This window comes from Pungitius pungitius, chromosome 3, assembly GCF_949316345.1.
Source record: "Pungitius pungitius chromosome 3, fPunPun2.1, whole genome shotgun sequence".
NCBI lineage: Eukaryota > Metazoa > Chordata > Actinopteri > Perciformes > Gasterosteidae > Pungitius > Pungitius pungitius.
The window spans coordinates 18,203,770-18,223,037 of NC_084902.1; the positions used below are offsets into that span (position 1 = coordinate 18,203,770).

At 42.4% G+C, this 19,268-nt stretch overlaps 1 protein-coding gene across 3 annotated transcripts; it reads left to right on the plus strand.

Annotated features, from left to right (window-relative positions):
- The first annotated feature begins 606 nt into the window (after nt 1–606).
- Nucleotides 607–14,079, plus strand: zgc:162698 (Transmembrane protein 87A-like). Of its 3 annotated transcripts, XM_062561292.1 has the most exons (21): nt 607–1,510; nt 2,020–2,092; nt 2,408–2,499; nt 3,347–3,463; nt 3,920–3,970; nt 4,452–4,923; nt 4,978–5,012; nt 5,545–5,662; nt 6,226–6,287; nt 6,396–6,579; nt 6,664–6,763; nt 6,895–6,988; nt 7,086–7,163; nt 8,176–8,284; nt 8,357–8,415; nt 10,025–10,128; nt 10,206–10,279; nt 10,624–10,685; nt 11,518–11,570; nt 11,665–11,695; nt 13,101–14,079. In XM_062561292.1, the coding sequence occupies exons 1-21, from the start codon at nt 1,400–1,402 to the stop codon at nt 13,140–13,142; spliced, it is 2,121 nt and encodes a 706-aa protein (XP_062417276.1). In that variant the 5' UTR covers nt 607–1,399; the 3' UTR covers nt 13,143–14,079. The 3 variants fall into 3 exon arrangements, with proteins under 3 accessions (XP_062417276.1, XP_037320307.2, XP_037320301.2); XM_037464410.2 differs by lacking the exon at nt 7,086–7,163 and adding an exon at nt 7,805–7,873 and having other exon boundaries at nt 4,452–5,012; XM_037464404.2 differs by having other exon boundaries at nt 608–1,510; nt 4,452–5,012.
- Nucleotides 14,080–19,268: the final 5,189 nt, after the last annotated feature.

The following is a 19,268-nucleotide window of genomic DNA, read 5'->3' on the forward strand; positions in this document are numbered from 1 at the left end:
GAAGGGAGATAGCTGGATGCCAAGCTACCGACCACATGGCAAAAGTGTTGGTAACAGGCTGTGTTTGTACACCGCGTGTGTTCTTCACATAGTTAAAACCTCTGTCTGTAGGTAACTGTATATGTGTGTTGGGACAACTGTGTGTGTTAGTAAATTAGAAAGAAGGAAGGACTTAAAGCAAAGCACATCCTATTCAGATCAAAAAGATACACAATATCTCATTAAACAATACAGTAAACACTATACAAAAATAACGACACATGCTAATCTAACTTCTGTCCAGACTTAGCCTTACTGTGCGTTTATAGGGTTTTCTGCGTTTGCTTGAGTCTCGTTTAACTTCTAAGTCCTTTGCTGCGGGGAACAATTGGGGATCATGAGGACTGTTGGGTTTCTTGGTGGCGCAAAAGCTGTTCGTGCGCAAGTTATACCCAAGGGGGTAGAAGAAGTTTTCCTTCTTGGGGACTTGCTTGGGCCGGAAGTGAAGACTGAGGCAGCCAGACTTCTCTGGAGCAGCTAGAAAATGGTCTGGGTTGTAGAGGCCTAAATCCATAATCCTGTCATCGACTCAAGACGATTTGGAAAGTTGATTTGAAGAACCTTGCGGCTCGCAGTCCATCACACTACCCCATGTGCCACCATCGCCTTCCTGATGTTGAGAGAGAAAGAACTGGTAGTGTTGTCTTCAGGCAGGGTCCACATCAAGCCCATCTATTTACCTTCCTGGATGTGAGGGCCTCTATAGGGAACGCCAGAGCAGCTGGATTCCTACCTTCTGACAAGATAGTTGACTGATATTTGATATTTAATTTGATATTTTACGCGAGAGGCATAAAAGCTCCACAGGAGTGCTCCTTGCACACCAAAAGACCTGGGTGTCCTCAGCGGAGTCCAGTTTGTTGTTCAGGTGAACGCACAGGAACATCTCAACATCTCAATGAGCATTCTCTGGATGTTCAGATGTACACATTCTATTTTTTGTATGAATAAAAAATGAAATACAACGTCAATACTATAATAAAATAATAAAGTTGTTTAAATATGTTTTCTCGTATTGAGATCAAATCTGTGTTGATGCTGCCCTCCGGTGGTCACGAAACTATGTTAAGCCAGACACCAGGACGTTCAAACAAATTTCGGTTAATACTTTCAGCTAAAGAAATTACTACTGAACATAAAATGAAATAAATAATACTATTAGTTTTATCTATTAATTGTTTTATTGTGCTAGAAACTACCAATCCACATGTATCAGTGGGAATAATACAGTTTAAACTTCCTCCGGCCCCTGAAGGCATCACTGCTCGTTGCCAACGTCAGCCGGAACCAGGAAATGTCGAGCTTGTTGTGAGTCGTCGGGTTGATTTTAACTGTTTCTTTTTTCTATCCTGGGTTACAAATGTCGAGCTCTGCTGGACCCGCTATTTGGTCCTCGGTGCTGGTGCTGGTGCTGGTCGCGACTGTCGGTGCCGTGTCCGAACTGGGGAAGTGGACCCTGAACATCGACAGCGTGAGTTACCTTTCGTGATGTGGTCAGTGCGCCAGTTAGTGACGTGGAAGCGGAGCGGGGTTAGTGTTAGCTGCTAAGTAGTCAAACAGGATGGAGAGGAAGTTAAAAGGTTTGTGGTGTCGATGTGATCCAGGTGATGTTATTACAATTTATTATTTTTATTTATTTCTTCCACCCCTATATGTTATTATGATTCTAACGTTAGCGGATTCATGGGAATTTATTAATTTGTGAAAATTAATTTAAAACTATTTAGATGATTTGATCAATTTTTTTTAGCAATATTTAATGAAAACATTATCTGGTTCCAGTTTTTTTCATCTTGTATGAAATCGAATGTATGAATGAAACAAAAAAATCCCAGTCCCATGGGGTCCAAAATATTAAAAGCCTTCTCACAACTAAAACGTCCAATTAATTGAAAAAGTAATTGCCATTTTAATCAATAATTGAAAACATATGTAAAACACTGAAAAAGTCTGATAAGGTGTTTTGTTTGTTTGTTCCAGGAAACTTTGAAAAAGCAGAACGTTTTCTTCTACACTAAAACTCTGTTCAACAGCAGCTCCGTTCATCTCAAGCGTAAGCGCATAATGCTTCTTTTTATCATGCCTGTGATCCATGTGTTTTGCATAGCTAAGCACAAAGAATGGGGGAGGGCCCTGGGGTGAAGTTGAGGACACAGCGCCTATGTCCATCATGCTGAATATCTGTCAGAAGTTTACTGCAGTTATACTAAGTTGCAACCACAGTTTCATATTTCAGTTGCAATATTTTTGCAATTAATGCCTCTCATCTAGAGCAAGTTGTAAATCAGCTTATTTGATGAAATTGCACTTTCTTGTTTCTTGTTCCTCTGGGTTTGTATCATTATGGTTGAAATGCACTTATTGAAAGTCGAGACCTGCAGCGCGGCAACACCCGTCAACTTCAACGTGTCCTGGTATCTGAGGAGCTCACACTGCTACAAAGAAGTCTTCAACCTGGACGTGAGAGTTGCTCTGTTATTCTCTTTCTTCTCTTCTGTTCTGTTCTCTCTTCTTGTCTATTCTTCACTTCTGTCATTCTCTCACCTCTGTCTGCTTTTAGTGTGGTTTTAGGGCTGTAGTAACACCGGTATACATTTAAACAGTAGACCCACACTAAGAACCCACACATGTTTGCTTCATCTGTGAGAAGGGATACAAGACACATTGAGTTGTTTAAGGTGTTATATTTCTAAAATGTTTTATTTTTTTATTTCCAGGGGCCAAAAAAGTATCTATTTATTTATCTTGATGTATTTGTCAAGCTAACGTTAGTTACTTCAAGCTAATAATTTCACAAATTATACTTAACAGTCATCCTGAAAGTTAAAGTAAAATTGTCAACTCAACAATTGTTATGCAAAAAGCTATAAAAGCCAGGTTGCATAATCTCAGAGGATTTTAAGCTTTTATTCATTTTACCTAAAAAACACACTTTAGCCCTTTCTTTAAAAGGATTTTCAAGATTAAACAATACTTGATAATAAACCGTTGTTAGCAGAGTTATTGATGGTAGATATAACAATTGGTTGTAACCCAAGTTCAATGCAGTATTTATCAATGCATAATAGGACATAAATCATTTTTAATTCACATGATCAGTTTAAATCTGCTTTATTGACTTTGTCCTTATTGATGGCATTGATGACAGCTCTGGGTCCATCTCACATTAAATAAATAATAAGGGGCTCACTGTACAACGACAGTCAGTCATTTGACACACAACCTTCATAAAAAACTGTATGGCTTAAAAATATGTTTAGCTACGGCCTGCTGTCTCTGTCGCGTCTCACGGTTTGTCGGCTTCCAGGCGGCAAGCGCAGAAAATTACTTCAGCTCGAAGGTGGTCGAACAAGGAGAAGAAAGTGGATATCATGTCTTTCATCAACATCGTGTCATCACCTGCGGGCCAATCGTGGACAGCGAGGTGACACACGCTCACACATGGATTCACACTGCAAGCACACAATAACTCATGAAAAGGTCCTGAGTAAGTGACTGGACGATCTTGAGGTGACACTCAAAAAGGTGATGTTATTGGAATGAATGAATCAAACTGCACAACCAAAACAATAAAAAGAAAATAGATGTTTACCGCCCCTGCAGTTGATTGTGGATTGATGCTAAAATGATGGCGACATTCTCATGTCAAACAGTGTTTCTCAAACTGGGGAACATCAGGGAACTACAGGGGGACACACACCTTCATCACCAACTCACAGGCACACACACATTAGGACCCGCTCAACAAACATTAACACAAGAGGCAACGTCAAGCTTTTCACTAGTAAAGTACATGGACGGGGTAAAAAAACAACTTAATAATGCAGAATATCTATTATTAACTGTTAAATGTTTTTCTCCTTTTTCCTGTGGTTATTAGCACAAGACACAGCTTCAGAGGAGAAGGAGAGATGCCATTATGCAGTCGAAGGTGTGCACATCCAAAAAATTCCACTCGCATCTGTTCCAACTTTCTGCAGTTTGAAGAGCAGAGCAGGAACACGAAAAGGCACATTAGATTCAGTAGAGCACAGCTAGAAGATAATGTGCATCATGAGATGCAACAAGAGAGAACATTCACTGGATTATACAGGAGCACTGGCAACCTGCAGTAGAAAATGTTGGAGTGTGTCTTATTTGCCATTTTTTTTTCATATTTAAGGATAAAAGTTATACATTTTATTTTTTAACACACTCTTCATCACCACATCTAGGTGTTCTGTTTTGAACAAAATTCAATTTAAATGAATGTGTTAATAGAATTGGATAGTGTTGCTGTGTGTTCTTATTGGTCCTGTCCTTCAGGTGCACATCCTAAAAGGTTGTCTTGGAAACACCCCAATGGACTCTGATGTTCTTCATATATTCTGGGATGTTTAACTCACTGAATCCTGTCGCTCGCCGTTTCTCAGGTTGTAGCAGTGAAGCAAAAACGGGATTCTGCCAAAGGAGGCCCAGCTTCACCCTCCGCCAAAGGAGGCCCAGCTTCACCCTCCGCCAAAGGAGGCCCAGCTTCACCCTCCGGCAAAGGAGGCCCAGCTTCACCCTCCGGCAAAGGAGGCCCAGCTTCACCCTCCGGCAAAGGAGGCCCAGCTTCACCCTCCGGCAAAGGAGGCCCAGCTTCACCCTCCGGCAAAGGAGGCCCAGCTTCACCCTCCGGCAAAGGAGGCCCAGCTTCACCCTCCGGCAAAGGAGGCCCAGCTTCACCCTCCGGCAAAGGAGGCCCAGCTTCACCCTCCGGCAAAGGAGGCCCAGCTTCACCCTCCGCAAAAGGAGGCCCAGCTTCACCCTCCGGCAATGGAGGCCCAGCTTCCACCCCTGCAAAAGGAGGCCCAGCTTCCACCCCTGCAAAAGGAGGCCCAGCTTCCACCCCTGCAAAAGGAGGCCCAGCTTCCACCTCTGCAAAAGGAGCCACAGCTTCACTCTCCCCCAAAGGAGGCCCAGCTTCCATCCCCGCCGAAGGAGGCAGTCAGGTCTGTGCAGTGCGGTTAAGAGAGGTGCATGTGACCTGGTTTTAATCCCAGAATATCAGCAAAAAAGAAAAATCTAAATAATGCAGCCCGTATTTTTTCTAATTGTTAATAAACCACAAAGTAACTTTATTATGATAAATTGAGACTAAATGGACTTTAATATCCTAAATGAACATCATGCTGTATTGAGGAATACTAGAAACTGAGACATGTCAGTCGTGCTGTTTCTTTCTGCTGGCTTGCAGTCTCTCTCGCTCTCTCTTATTTTTTTCCCTCGTTCAATTGAGTATAAAAAGCCAAATGTATCCTGCGGATTGTTCCTAATCCTTTACTTGGACACTGTGATTTCCTGTAGTATCTGGAGCCCTCCTCAGACTGCCACTTGCTCACCCAAGCACTCTGTTCCCCCTGCCAATGTTTCTGCTGTGTATGCCCTGCTGTGGTAAAAATGTGGCCTGAATGCATGCCCATGCTGCATAACCAGTAGCTCACTGTGCCCGGTAGTTATTGATGGATTGACTGTCTTGCTCAGACTGCTTCTTTCTTGGACGTGGAGGCAAAGACCTGGGAGGACGCACCCTACATGTTCATCCTGCGTATCAAAGAGATCAAAGAAGACCCCAAAGAAAAGAGCAACGTTAATCTAAAATGTCAGTCTCACACACACACACACACACACCAATCCCAGCGACACAGTGTTAACCATTAACATTAGTGATTTCTTGTCACTACAATTTATAGTGCTGTTAATGCCGTTTTGAAATAATTCCTGAGACCAAATGATTGATTTGTTTGCACAATCATGCTGCAGGTTTTTAGTGATGTTGCTGTCTTTACGCTGTTTGCCCCCAGGGACTGGATTCTGACATTTAAACTGATAGTAAATCTTTATCGCATCTCAAAGCACACTTTCGCACTGTCTCTGGTTACGTTGGAGAGACTAATGCTTAAAGAGTGACTTCTTTGGATTTTTAAAAAATGTATTTCTGCTGAATACTGCTAACTATTTTGTACACTTTGCAGTTGATTTATGTTTTAAGGTTGCACACTAGAGCTGAAAAGGGGCAGATGGACCCAATTCAAATATATATTATTTACATAGCGGACCATTGGGAGTCAGCTCTGAATGAGGCAGTTTGTTCCTCATGTCAGCATGTCTGGATTCTGAATGCAGAAGAGCCGTTGATCTGAAGGCCTCCGTTTGTGTTTGCAGTGCAGATACAAATGAAGGGTCCTTATGAGTACTTATCAGCCGCTGAGTGGCCTTTGATGACGGTAAGGAGACACACACGCACACAGGAAAAAAGAACCCCCCCTCGCACATGTGGGAAACCACTGCACTTGTGGGATGGGTATGATGTATCTGCTGTGCCTTGTCTCCAGTTCTACATGGTCATGTGCATTGTGTACGTGCTGCTGGCCGTGCTGTGGCTGGCTCTGCTGGCTCACCACTGGAGGGATCTGCTGAGGATCCAGTTCTGGATTGGGGGAGTCATCTTCCTGGGCATGTTGGAGAAGGCCGTCTACTACGCCGAGTTCCAGAGCATCCGGTACGATGGCGTGTCGGGTGAGTAAAGACGGGGGGGGGGGGGACACGGGATTCTTTGCCACTGGATGGGAGGGGTCAGGCTTACTGTGTGTCCTCCTGCAGTCCAGGGGGCCGTGGTGTTTGCTGAGGTGCTCTCTGCAGTGAAGAGGACTCTGGCCAGGATTCTGGTTATAATCGCCAGTCTGGGATACGGCATCGTCAAGTAAGTCGGGAGGTTTTCTAATATTTTTAGAATTAGCAATTCATAAAAATATATTTTTATACACTTTTCTCTCTAATCCTCTTAACTTTCATGACTAAAATTGACTTGTGTGTGTGTGTGTCCACCACCAGACCCAGACTTGGGGCTTTGCTCCACCGAGTCGTAGGAGTCGGTTTACTCTACTTGATCTTCTCCAGCATTGAGGGGATCCTACGAGTCAACGCTGTGAGTCTCGCCCCACCCACCCCCCCCCCACACCCCCACACACACCCTACCCCCCCCACCCCCCCCACCCCCCGTGTCTAACTGTTTGTCCCCTCAGGATCGAGGCACCCACTCCAGCGGTGTGTTACTGTGTGACATAGCGCTGGCCTTCATTGACTCCTGTATTGTCTGGTGGATATCCTTTTCACAGCAGCACAAGTTATGGCATTTTTACTTATTCAAATGAAAAAACGTGTGTTGTCCCAAAAGTTATGAATTAAGAGGAGATTCAATAGTATTAACATGAAATCACATACTTAAATTAGTTCAGACTAAAAGAGTCAGAGAAAAGTTGAGATGATAACATAGTGTTCAGTTTTTCTATTGCATATAACTCCAACTAAATCACATCTTATTGTGGTGTACTAGTAAATGTATTGATTTAAAGGGACGCTCATAAGCTGATGGAGATCTTACTATAGTCTTCCTGGGGTGTAGAATGGGCAAATTCTGAAAACATTTTGCCAAGGCAAGTCATTGCATCTATTAAATGCAGGACAGACTCGGTCCGAATTGACAAACATTTATTACGCAGTATAATATTGCAAACCGTGCAGAATCTTTGGCGAACCGTGTGTGCTTCCTGAGGGTGGTGCGCTGTGTCTGCATGCCTGTTCTCCACCCTTTACACCATCTCTACTCTCTATGTTTGCTTCTCAACACATCCTTCTCATCCTCTAAATAAGCATTCACCCTTTCTTGCTCTCTGTACACTCCCTCTTCTTTTCTGCTATTATTTTCACCTTTTCTTCTTCTGTTCTTTTACTCTCCCTGTAGGCTGAAGGTGACGTAGTCCTCCTGGTTGCTTTTCCTCTGGCTGCGCTCGACTCTACCCTCTGCTGGTGGATATCTGTGACAGCAGCTTCCCCTTTTTAGTAAAACTGTTCTACCTCTCTCCCTCTCTCCTTTTCCCCTTTCTCTCTCTTTCGGCTTCATCTCTGCATATATATATATGTGTCCAGCAAAATCCCCTCTCTACTAATATCAAGTTTCTATAAATCACAATAACCAATCTTTAGTAACTGTTGGACCTATGTTAGCTTATACCTCGTGCAAATTAAAGGGTTAGACCTCAATTGTTTTCATTATAAGATGATCATTCAGTGTTTCAGAAACTTGTGGACGATGTTCCTTCACTGTGTGCGAACATCTTTGTGAGTCTGGCTCAGACGATGAAGCTGCTGAGGCTCAGGAGGAACGCTGTGAAGCTCTCCCTCTACAGACACTTCACTAACACGCTCATCTTCGCTGTCATAGGTACGAAGAAGCACTCATTTGAAACGCACACTACAAGTTTTTTTTTTTTTAAGCTTGTATTTTTTTTTCCAGTGTCGGGCATCTTCTTCCTCTGGACCACCAAGACCTTCCAGGTGTCTAAATGTCTATCTGTGAGTACAACACAAACCCTCTCTGCCTAAATGGAGTCGTGATGCACTGTAAAGTCCTAACCTCATTCACAATTCTTCCCTTTTTATCTTATCTCCTAAATCTATTACACCCTCACCTTTTAGTGACCTAAAAAATCCCATGAAACATTTATCATGCATCAAATGCAACACGCAAATATTGTAGAAAAACTGAGAAGTACATGTTCTCTCTCTCTCGGTGCATGCTGGGAGTGAGGGTGTGTGAGCGAGTTGCTGAGTGAGCGATTTTCTTTAATTGTTTTATTTCCCTTAGTTATATATATATATATATTTAATTTAATGTGGTTTATGGGTTGGTTTTCACTTTAGTTGTGGGTTTAGTCTTTGTTTTTTTTTTACTTTGGTTTTTCTTTCCTCCTGCCCGTGTCTCGCCGGACGGCGTCCCTAGACGCCATGGTAAATGGAGACACGTTGTCCCACCTCACGATCGCCGCTGATTTCTCGTGTAGCGTGGAGCTCGGGAGGCTGGCTGTGGGGGAGAAGGTCGGGCACGGCAGCATTAGGTCGGCCTCGCGCATGAACCGCGCCGTGGTCATCTTCTTGGACCAGGTGGAGAACGTAAACCGCGTAGTTGAGACAGGCCTCACAGTGAACAATTTGTTTGTCCTGCTGTTGCCGGCAACATGAATCGTTTGGTCAAATGTCCCTCCATTTATCTCAACAGAGAGTTCTCCAGAAAGGTGGTGTCACCGATCAAAAAGATCTTGTCTGGATTTAAGTCTCCGTTTCTGAAGCACGTAGTGTCTCACCACAGACACCTATACACGACCCTTAACAACTGGAATGTGGAGCTCAACCTCCGCTTCCATGTTAAGGTTAGATGATTATGAATACGTGAGTTTTGCAACATCCTCGTTGATGAAATGTTTCGGTTGCGGTGAGGAGGGGCACTTTGTGAGAGCCTGTCCGAGGCGCCGGGTCCCTGCTCCGCCCGGCCCGGGTGTCGTCGCGTCTCTGGTCGGGGGCCGTGGTGTCAGCGTCCCCGGCTGTGGGGCCTGTTCCAGTGGGAAATGGTGAGGATGGAGGAGACGCGCAGACTGGTCGGGGTCAAAAGCGAGAGCGAAGTGGAGCGATCAGACTGCAGTGATGCTCAGACGGGGGTTTTAAGTAACAGCCAGCAACAGAAGATGTACACCTCCGAAAAAATAGGAACATTCTTGAAGAAAACAAAAGGCAAAAAGGGTATAAAAGCGATCGATTTCTTTCCAGATCTAAGTTTGTTTTACACCACATGAGCCGGAGGGAGGAGGCTGGCCTCACTGAGCAGGAGGGTTTTAGATTAAAAAACTGTTGTCCAAACTACGCAGCGCATTGAACAAGGGTAATGTTGAAATCTCCAAAGTGTGTTTTAATGAATTTATTGGTTGGTGTTTTAATGATGTCTGCTCAGTCATCACCAATGAATTGGTGTTTGCTCCAGTTTTTATGACATGAATTATGTAGCAAGGCAACCAGTGATTTCCAGCACATCAGAACTTTGTTTGTTTGAAATTGGATGTAAATAAAGTGTTTTAAAAAAAAAATCTCTCTCTCTCTCTCTCTCTCTCTCTCTCTCTCTCTCTCTCTACAGGATTGGAAAGAGCTGTGGATAGAAGACGCTTTCTGGCGCTTCCTGTTCTCCATCATCCTGTTGGTCATCATGTTCCTCTGGCGACCCTCGGCCAATAACCAGAGGTGAAGCCTCTTTTTTTTTCACACTTCTTCTCGCGTTTGAACTATAAACTTAAGTTAGTGTTTTGTGTGTTTGTCAGGTATGCCTTCAGTCCTCTGTTAGATGAAGAGAGTGAGGAAGAGGAGAAGGAGCCCATGATGAACGAGGCTTTCGGTCAGAAACCTTCCTCCGTTTTCACCCTCCCAGCTCTCCTCCCTCAATTGTTGCCTCCTTATATATTACCTCCCTGTGTTATTTTTCAGCTAGATCCTAGATCTTGATTTAGTTCATTTGTTAGTTGAGATTAAATGCTCAACATCGATGTAAATGTCATTGAGTTCTTTTTTTTTAGCAGATAAGAGTTAACCAGTTATAATTAAATGATAAATTACACATTGATATCTAGATTTCAATGAAATATTCAGCATGGAAAGTTCTGTATGTGTATTGATTATAACGCCCCCCCCCCCCCCCCATGTGTTTTTTCTTCATCTGGGTGTTGTTTTTGACTTTTCCAGAGGGGATGAAAATGCGGGGCACGAAAAATGAGGCCAATTGCACGGCCCAAGCCAACAAGGTGGTGAGTGAGATCAGCAACATCTGCCATTTTCAATTTAATCGTCTTTTCCTATTTCTTTTTGTTGTGATGTGAGAAGTATCATTTGGGCGTTTAACAGTTGGTTTACAGTTTTTTGAGGATTAAGACTGCCTATGATAAAATTTTACCCTTGCAGGTAGGGCTTTCACTATAACTTATTTTAGTTGTGCAATATATTGCACCAACATAGTTGCGATAAACAAAATTATTGTAATTTTTCTTTAATTGTAATTTGTATGCCACTTATTACACAATGACAACATTAAAGAACAAAACCTTTTACTCTTCAGAATATATAGACATTAGAAAATGTAATGTGAAAAGACATATCCTAAATAAAACAATTAGGCGTTGATCTATATGATTTACTTACCCCGAAAACGAAACTGCCTCTAAAACTATTGATAAAAAATGATTGTGTAATGTATTCAATTGATTTAATGGTATAAAAGTAAGCATTACCTACTTACCTCTTGAGCCAAATGCTGTTTTATTTATGAAAGTAGATGTTGAGGTGGAAGTAGCCTAGCAGCTAGCTTAGCTTAGCAGTGTGTAAAGTGGTTCTCTGCTGTATGTTGCGCCTCTGTTTGTTTAACTTGAATAGCACCAAAAATATTGCGCTCATTTTCATATATTGTGCGGAATAGATCGATTACTGCGAAAGGTATCACTCAGCAGTCTCTTTTAAACAGCTCATTCTCACCCTACTTTAATATCCAAATGATCGAGTTTCCAAAACTCTCAATCCCAACCCTTCAATCTATTCTGGTTCTTTTTATGACTTCCTAATCCCAGTTGATCGTTGTTTTTTCAGGATGAGGATCTGAAATGGGTGGAAGAGAATGTCCCTTCATCTTTAGCTGATGTGTAAGTCCTCATCAGCATGATGTCTGCATGTTGACACTGATTTTAACGTAAAAACGAATATTCAAATCTTCTTCTTTCCCTTTCTGTCCCACAGTGCCCTGCCCCCTCTGCTGGACTCGGATGAGGTAAAGTGTCTTGGTTTTTCTGTTTTTTTAATTGGTTTGTGTCTGCAAAAGATAAACGCAAACACTGGTGGTTTATGACACTTGTAGTTCTGTTCTGTCAGCAACAGAGGGTGGCAAACTATCACTGCAGAGAGCAGCTGTTGCCACATTGCGTCACATTGTGTGTGTGTGTGTGTGTGTGTGTGTGTGAAAGCATAATAAAATATGATTACATTAAAACGGATAATTTCTAACCCTAACCCAGCGAACGCTCACACGGTCTGCGTCGATCGCCATTAATGATAATCTAGAAGAGAAAGACGGAGAACCTTTAGGGAAACCTTTTTTGTGATTAAACACCAATCCGTCTGAACCTCTTTAATATATTCAACATCCTTTTTTTATCTTGACCCTTTTTTCCTACCATTTTCCAAATTATTTACTCTTTGATCTCCAAGCTGAACCTTTCTTTATATATTTTTATAAATGATCCATCAATCAACAAAGTGCTTGGAATCAAACTCTTATGTAATCTGCTGTATTAAACTGAGACATTAAAACCCATAGACAGAGTGTCTATGGGTTTTAATGGGAAGTACTTCCTTTATGGTGTTTAGGGAAGGTAAGGGCAAGAGTTTTGGTCCATCACTTTACCAAAATCCTTTGCAGAGAGAATGTTAACACATTATGCTATGATCTAGCAGACGTTTGGATAACCATAATATTATAATTCCAAAGGGTTAATCATCCTGAAAAGTGATTCTTTTATTCCAGTGTTTACAACTTCAAGGGGGGGCGGGGGGGGGGGGGGGGAGGCTGGTATTAGTCGGCCAAAGCCAACCGGGGGTTATTAGTCAGGAAAACTTCAGCTGACCGGGGGGGTTGGCGGTAGTAACTCTGTGATGTTGCGATGTGGAACTGTTGTGCATGAAAAATTAACAACAACAACAAAAAAACATTTTGATTTTTTTTTTTTTAATTGCACACTTTTCCAGACGTGAGGGGGTGGAAAGTCATTTTGGGGGGCGGGGGCCTAAAACCTTTACTTTTGTGCAGTGTACCATCTTTATTTTGTCTTAATCCGCAACACTGACATTTACAGATGTGGATAAAGTGTTACCTATATTATGCCATCCAGATTATTCAAATAGATCGTATGCAGCGGTTTAACCTTTTTAGATCATGGGTATGCCATTTTCAAGCCTTGAGTCCTGAAAAATGTCTTTGTTCTAAAAAAGGTTGAGCTGCTGTCAGCCTCAGAACCCTTTCTTTTCCCCTCTTACTTCCACCCTCCTTCTTGACAAAAATATTTCTTTGACTTTTATTACGAACAACTGAGGGCAATATTATAGATGCCTTCCAGCAGAGACCAATAACGCTCTTGTATCATTAGAACAGAGTGTGATGTCGTGTTATTCTTTTGCAGGAAACCTTGACGACAAAGTTTGAGATGTCAAAAATGGAGTGAAAGCAGAAGAGGAATGACGACTGAACGGGGGAGAGTGTTTGTAGAACAGCGTGGTGAATAATGCAGATTGATGTTGGTTTGCGGGGTGGATTCAAAGCGAAGGAAGTGCAGCGATACACGGACTGATGGATGGAAGAAGGATCCTAAAAAAGGAGTGGTGGCTCTCTGTGTGTGACTTTATGAGCTTTGTAAGCCTTGATTATACATACGCCGGGAGTAGAATCCATCACAACGGCACAAGATTTCTTTTATTTTCATGGACTGTTCAGGTTTATATTTCTATAGGTGTGTGTGAATATATATATATACATAATTACATTTTTTTTTCTTTTGACAGGTTCAATCTGCTAAGGATCTGTGCTACAGATCGGGTTGTTTGTCTTCTTGCTTGTTGAAATCCTAATTTTCTATATTATCATTCTGTGTGTGTCGTTGAGTCTGTGATTGAGAGACTTACTGAACTGCTTTTTTTCTCTTGGTTTTTGGATTGTTGATGTTTTTCCAGCTTTTTATTTGTAAACCATTAAAACTGTTTCCGTTCAGATCATTTTATACAGACTGCGTTCAACGATTATATTTTCTTTCATGTTTGTTGCTTTGCCCATGTTAAGGTATTTCTGAGGACTGATTTGCTGCATTAATTCGAATGTAGGACATCTAATGAGGAAAGTTGCCCCTGTCGTCATGATCAGCATCATCAGTATATTCAGGTCATGACGCATCTTTCCTGCTGATGTGTGTTTAAAATGACTCGTGACGCCTCCAGAGTTTTAAAAGCCAGAGTGAGCAGCTATCAGAACCTTGAGACACGCAGAACGCCCTTATCGTCCACATCACAGATATCAATAGAGTACAAGGGCTGAAACACCAAGATGGCATTAAGCCATTGACCCCATCAGGCTGTGGGACTGAGTAGAGAAGCCCCTCTGTAAGGAAAAGCCTTTCAATTCAATTCAATTCATTTTATTTTGTATAGCCCAAAATCGCAAATTACAAATTTGCCTCAGAGGGCTTTACAGTCTGTACACATGCAACATCCTCTGTCCCGAAACCCTCACATCGGCACAGGAAAAACTCCCCAAAATATGAAAAAAACCCTTCAATGGGGAAAAAAGGGAAGAAACCTTAGGGAGAACGTCAGAGGAGGGATCCCTCTCCCGGGATGGACAGACTGCAATGGATGTCATGTGTACAGAATCAACAATGTAAAAGATGTACAATACATTCAATTTCTCTAACTGAAATGATACAAGTAATTGCAAGTAGCAGAAGAGGTGTACGGCAGGACCACTGCAGGGACAACCTCCATCAGATCGAACCACCATCCACAGAGGCTTCTGTGGGGAGGGAGAGCAGAAAGATGTTGGTTTTTGATGACAGTAATATGAATCATATTTAAAGTAATGATGATGGCAGTAGCAGGTGTCAGCAGAGCCATGAGCCAGGAGTCAGAACCGGGGTCCGCACGAAACTATGATCCACGGAGACCTGCTAGGCGAGAAAGCACAAAAAACTCCCGGAAAGAAGCTTAATTAGTGATGTACATTAATAAAGCATGGATGATTGTGGGAGGAGAGAGTGAGAGTGAGAGAGGGGCTCGGTGTGTCCTAAGAAGTCCCCCGGCAGTCTAAGCCTAGAGCAGCTTAACTAAGGGCTGGTCCAGGCTAACCTGAGCCAGCCCTAACTATAAGCAATATCAAAGAGGAACGTTTTAAGCTTTATCTTAAATGAACTGACCGAGTCTGCCCCCCGGACTGAAAGTGGAAGCTGGTTCCACAAAAGAGGAGCTTGATAACTGAAGGCTCTGGCCCCCATCCTACTTTTTAAAACTCTAGGAACCACAAGTAGCCCAGCATCTATGGAGCGTAGATGCCTTGTAGGACAATACGGTGTAACAAGCTCTTTAAGATAAGACGGTGCCTCACCAGCAAGTGCCTTGTAGGTGAGGAGAAGTACCTTAAATTCTATTCTTGATTTAACAGGAAGCCAGTGCAGAGAAGTTAATACAGGAGTTATATGATCCCATTTCTTAGTTCTTGTTAATACACGTGCTGCAGCATTCTGAATCAGCTGGAGAGGTTTAAGCGATTTACAAGAGCAGCCTGATAACAAAGAATTACAGTAATCCAGTCTAGAAGTAACAAATGCATGAACTAGTTTTTCTGCATCACTTTGAGACAGGAAGTTCCTGATTTTTGATATATTCCGTAGATGAAAAAAGGCAGTCCTTGAAGTCTTCTTTATATGAGAGTTGAAGGACATATCCTGGTCGAAGAGAACTCCAAGATTTCTGACGGTGCTGTTGGATACCAGAGCAATTCCATCCATAGAGACTGTATCACGTGACAGCTGACTTCGAAGGCGCTCTGGGCCTATCATGATAACTTCCGTTTTTTCCGAGTTTAACATCAGGAAGTTGCAGGTCATCCAGGTTTTGATGTCTCCAAGACAGTCCTGAAGTCTAACAAGTTGGTTGGTGTCTTCTGAGTTGATCGATAGATACAGTTGAGTATCGTCTGCATAACAATGGAAGTTTATGCGGTGTTTTCTGATAACGTCGCCCAAAGGAAGCATGTACAGGGTAAATAGAATCGGTCCAAGCACAGAACCTTGTGGGACTCCGTGACCAACATTCGTGGTCCTCGATGATTCACCGTTCACAAACACAAACTGGGATCGATCCGATAAATAAGATTTAAACCAGCTGAGTGCAGTTCCTTTGATGCCAATCAAGTGTTCCAGTCTCTGCAGCAGGATACGGTGATCGATGGTGTCAAATGCAGCACTGAGGTCCAGCAATACAAGAAAAGATACAAGTCCTTGGTCCGATGCAAGTAGAAGATCATTTGTAATTTTCACCAGTGCCGTTTCTGTGCTGTGATGCATTCGAAATCCTGACTGGAAATCCTCGAACAAAGCATTGTTTTGTAGAAAGTCACATAATTGATTCGCGACAGATTTCTCCAGGATCTTAGCGAGGAAGGGAAGATTAGAGATGGGTCTGTAGTTAGCCAACACCTCTGGAGCTAGGGTAGGTTTCTTCAGAAGAGGTTTAATTACAGCTACCTTGAAGGACTGTGGTACATGTCCTGTCAACAAAGACCTTGATTGGCTGTTTGGTTGTCAAGGATTCAACCCATTTCTTTAATTCTTTTTAACATATTTTCCTCCAACTACACTTGCAGGGACTTGTGAGAATGTGAGTTGTTCGCAGCAATTGGGTCAAGACTGCAGTGACTCAATAACTGGATGGATCATTACATTTTTAATGGATATTCATGTTCCTTTTGGAGTCAACCCTGCTGACTTTTTGTGGTACTTTGACTACTAACTCCACCAGCAAGTTAATTATCTGGAACATTTACTTAAATAAACTATTAGATGGATTTCTGTGTAATTTGGTCACAGCAATTTCTGGTGTCCAGAGGATGAACCCTACTGGCTGTGGCCACCCCCTACCTTTTGTCAATTTGTGGTTTTGGGTGAAATGTCTAAACAACTTGATAATGATAAAGCTGGCAGGAAGGGCCGTGTCAGACATGGCGGCGTGTCATCCACAGCGGGCGGCTGTGCTGCCGGTGATGCTAACGCTGCGCGGTTACACTTGAACTGAAGTACACTGAAATCGTTGTGGCATTGTGTAAGAAGTAGATGTTGGCCTTAAAGCACCGCTGGGCGGAGCTGCACAGAGTGGCTAATATCTGTCCCCTAGCACACAAGGACACAACTCTGGTCACTCAAGTGGAAACGTGTGCGTTTTCACTGTCTATTAAATCAAATGAATGCATTTGATTTGAGGATTTAACAATTGTTTTTTCTACCCACATTAAAAAGTCATTGCCCCAAAATATCTGTCGCAGTGTGACACCTTACGGTATTTGTTGGAAAGAAGTCCTGATAATGGTTTTAAGAATGAAACATCTGTTCCTGCTGAAGTGTTGAGCTCCTAGTCTTCAACCATTTGCACTTATTTAAAAGCGTTGTGATTACGTTCAATCAAAGCTAAAGCACATGGTGTGTTTTTTTTTGTTGAATAGTGTGATCATGTTGTGTACTGAATTGTTGGATTTGTAAATAAATCAAAAGTCAATCATTTGGAAATAAAATTTTCATTTTTTCATTTAAAGAAATCAAATAAAAGTCCTGGGACATAAACAATCTGATTTGTAGCCCTGCAGTAATATATTCTCAGTGGAATCCATTTGTGCAGCATTTAATAAAAACACGTGTCAAATTTTGCCAACAGAAAATGTCAAGAATGCCAAGGAGATAGATGGACAGGGGTCAGTGTGGGGAGGGCTCGAAGACGTTTAAAAAAACCTAATTAAAACCAAATCCAAGGATATGAAGTCATCGGGAACAATCTGGTTGACAGGGATAATGACATGAAGCCCCTGTGAGATATGAGCATACCCGTGTCGCCTCCTAAGGCTGTGGCCCACACTGGTTTACACTTTGGACATGTGCGTTGGTCAAAAGGAAATTCCCAGAGGATGCCTGTTGTGGCCGCGGTTTGCATATTTGGGTAGAATTTAAATATATTTCCTATTTTGGCTGCAGAACATGCTGGAAAGTCTATTGTCACACTGTGTATCTGAATCATCTTTTCTGTTCTGCTATGTAGCGTTCCACTGTGCTGAACTCCAACATCATCCGTGTGCCTGAGAGGTCCTTAAACTAACTAAACTAAGCTTTGAACACATGCAGACTCAAACATGCTCTAATAATAGCAGCTCCACTACTGTAATCCATCACTTCACATAGTTAAATCTGATGATGTAATTCAATGGAAGCATACAGATGAGCGGTGTCAGCCAAGCACACATACTGGGGGTGTATATTTTTAGAAGCTCGTGTCCTTATGTTATAATCCTGACATGTGATCCATCTGTTGTGCCATTGTCCATGTGTGTTTGTGTGTGTCTGTGTGTAACCCAATGAAAGTCTAAAGTCTAAAAACGCGTGTGACTGCTAAGACATTCACTTCAGTGAGGAATCTCTGTGATCTCTGTGATTTCCTTAATGTTCATTTTCCCTCCCACACTTTGTCCATTATACGGTTTTTATTTGACAAAGCACCAGTTTTCCTGTGTGTGTGGTTGTGTAACCGCTACTGTACTCTGGCTTTATGGCTGTAATAACATAATCCCAGAGATTTGGCCTGACAGCAAGACAGTATGCTGCCTATTTCAACCGACAGTAGGGAATTATTGTCTTCACGCACCCCGCTAGACATGTGTTACTATGGCTGCTGTGGCTATATGTGGCCCGTGGACCCTCTGAGGGACAATGACAGTGAGGAAAATGAAGTTTAGATTGAGATGGAAACAAGGACATGTGTGTTGTTGATCTTCTCGCAGAGCAGCTCTATTCAACTGTAAATGTATGAATCATGTTTAAACTCTTTTACCAATTAAATTATTGCATGTTGCTCAACTTAATGCTACCTGCCTTCCCGGTCTTGTACTACGGCTAATTCATTATTTCAATTATCTTATTGTTAATTGTAGGATGGAACAAAATACTTGTTTTACTTGTCCTCCAACCCCCTCTCTAAGCACACCAAGGTCAGTCCCAAAGTTGGACCAACAAGAACTAGGAAAAAGGATAATAATACTTCTGTATTTGCTTTTCTGCCCCGGCACCCTATTAAATCAAGAGTAGAATTTAAGGTTCTCCTCACCTACAAAGGCCAAACTCTATGCCTTTGCCATATCTGACCCCAAAAGAGCACTGCACTCCGGGAATGTGGGGTTACTTGTGGTACCTTAAGTCTCCAAAAGTCGATTTGGAGCCAGAGCCTTCAGCAAATAAGCTCTCCTTAGGACTGCTGAGGACTGATTTGATATCTTCTGCATCTAGCTTGGTTTCTTCCCCAGAGCCCTTTTGCTTTCTCGCCTCACAGGTTTCCATTGTTGTGGTTCTACCTGGTCCATGGCCCGGCCCTTATTTGTATTTACTGTATATCTTATGTCCCAGCTCAGAAACTGCAAGGAAACCGGGAGACAAATGAGCTGGCTCAAAGCATATATATTTTTTACAAATCAAATCAAAGTCAAAGCCCCTGTTATCAGGCCATTGACACAAAGGAACCTTCCTTCCAGGGAGAACGGAAAAGGGTCTTTG

Bases quoted from the DNA above. Each gene is read 5' to 3' on its own strand.
- zgc:162698 (XM_037464404.2), top strand. From the start codon at position 1,400: ATGTCGAGCTCTGCTGGACCCGCTATTTGGTCCTCGGTGCTGGTGCTG. The intron at 1,511-2,019 runs GTGAGTTACCTT...TGTTTGTTCCAG, and splicing joins GGACCCTGAACATCGACAGC to GAAACTTTGAAAAAGCAGAA. The intron at 6,764-6,894 runs GTAAGTCGGGAG...GTCCACCACCAG, and splicing joins CTGGGATACGGCATCGTCAA to ACCCAGACTTGGGGCTTTGC.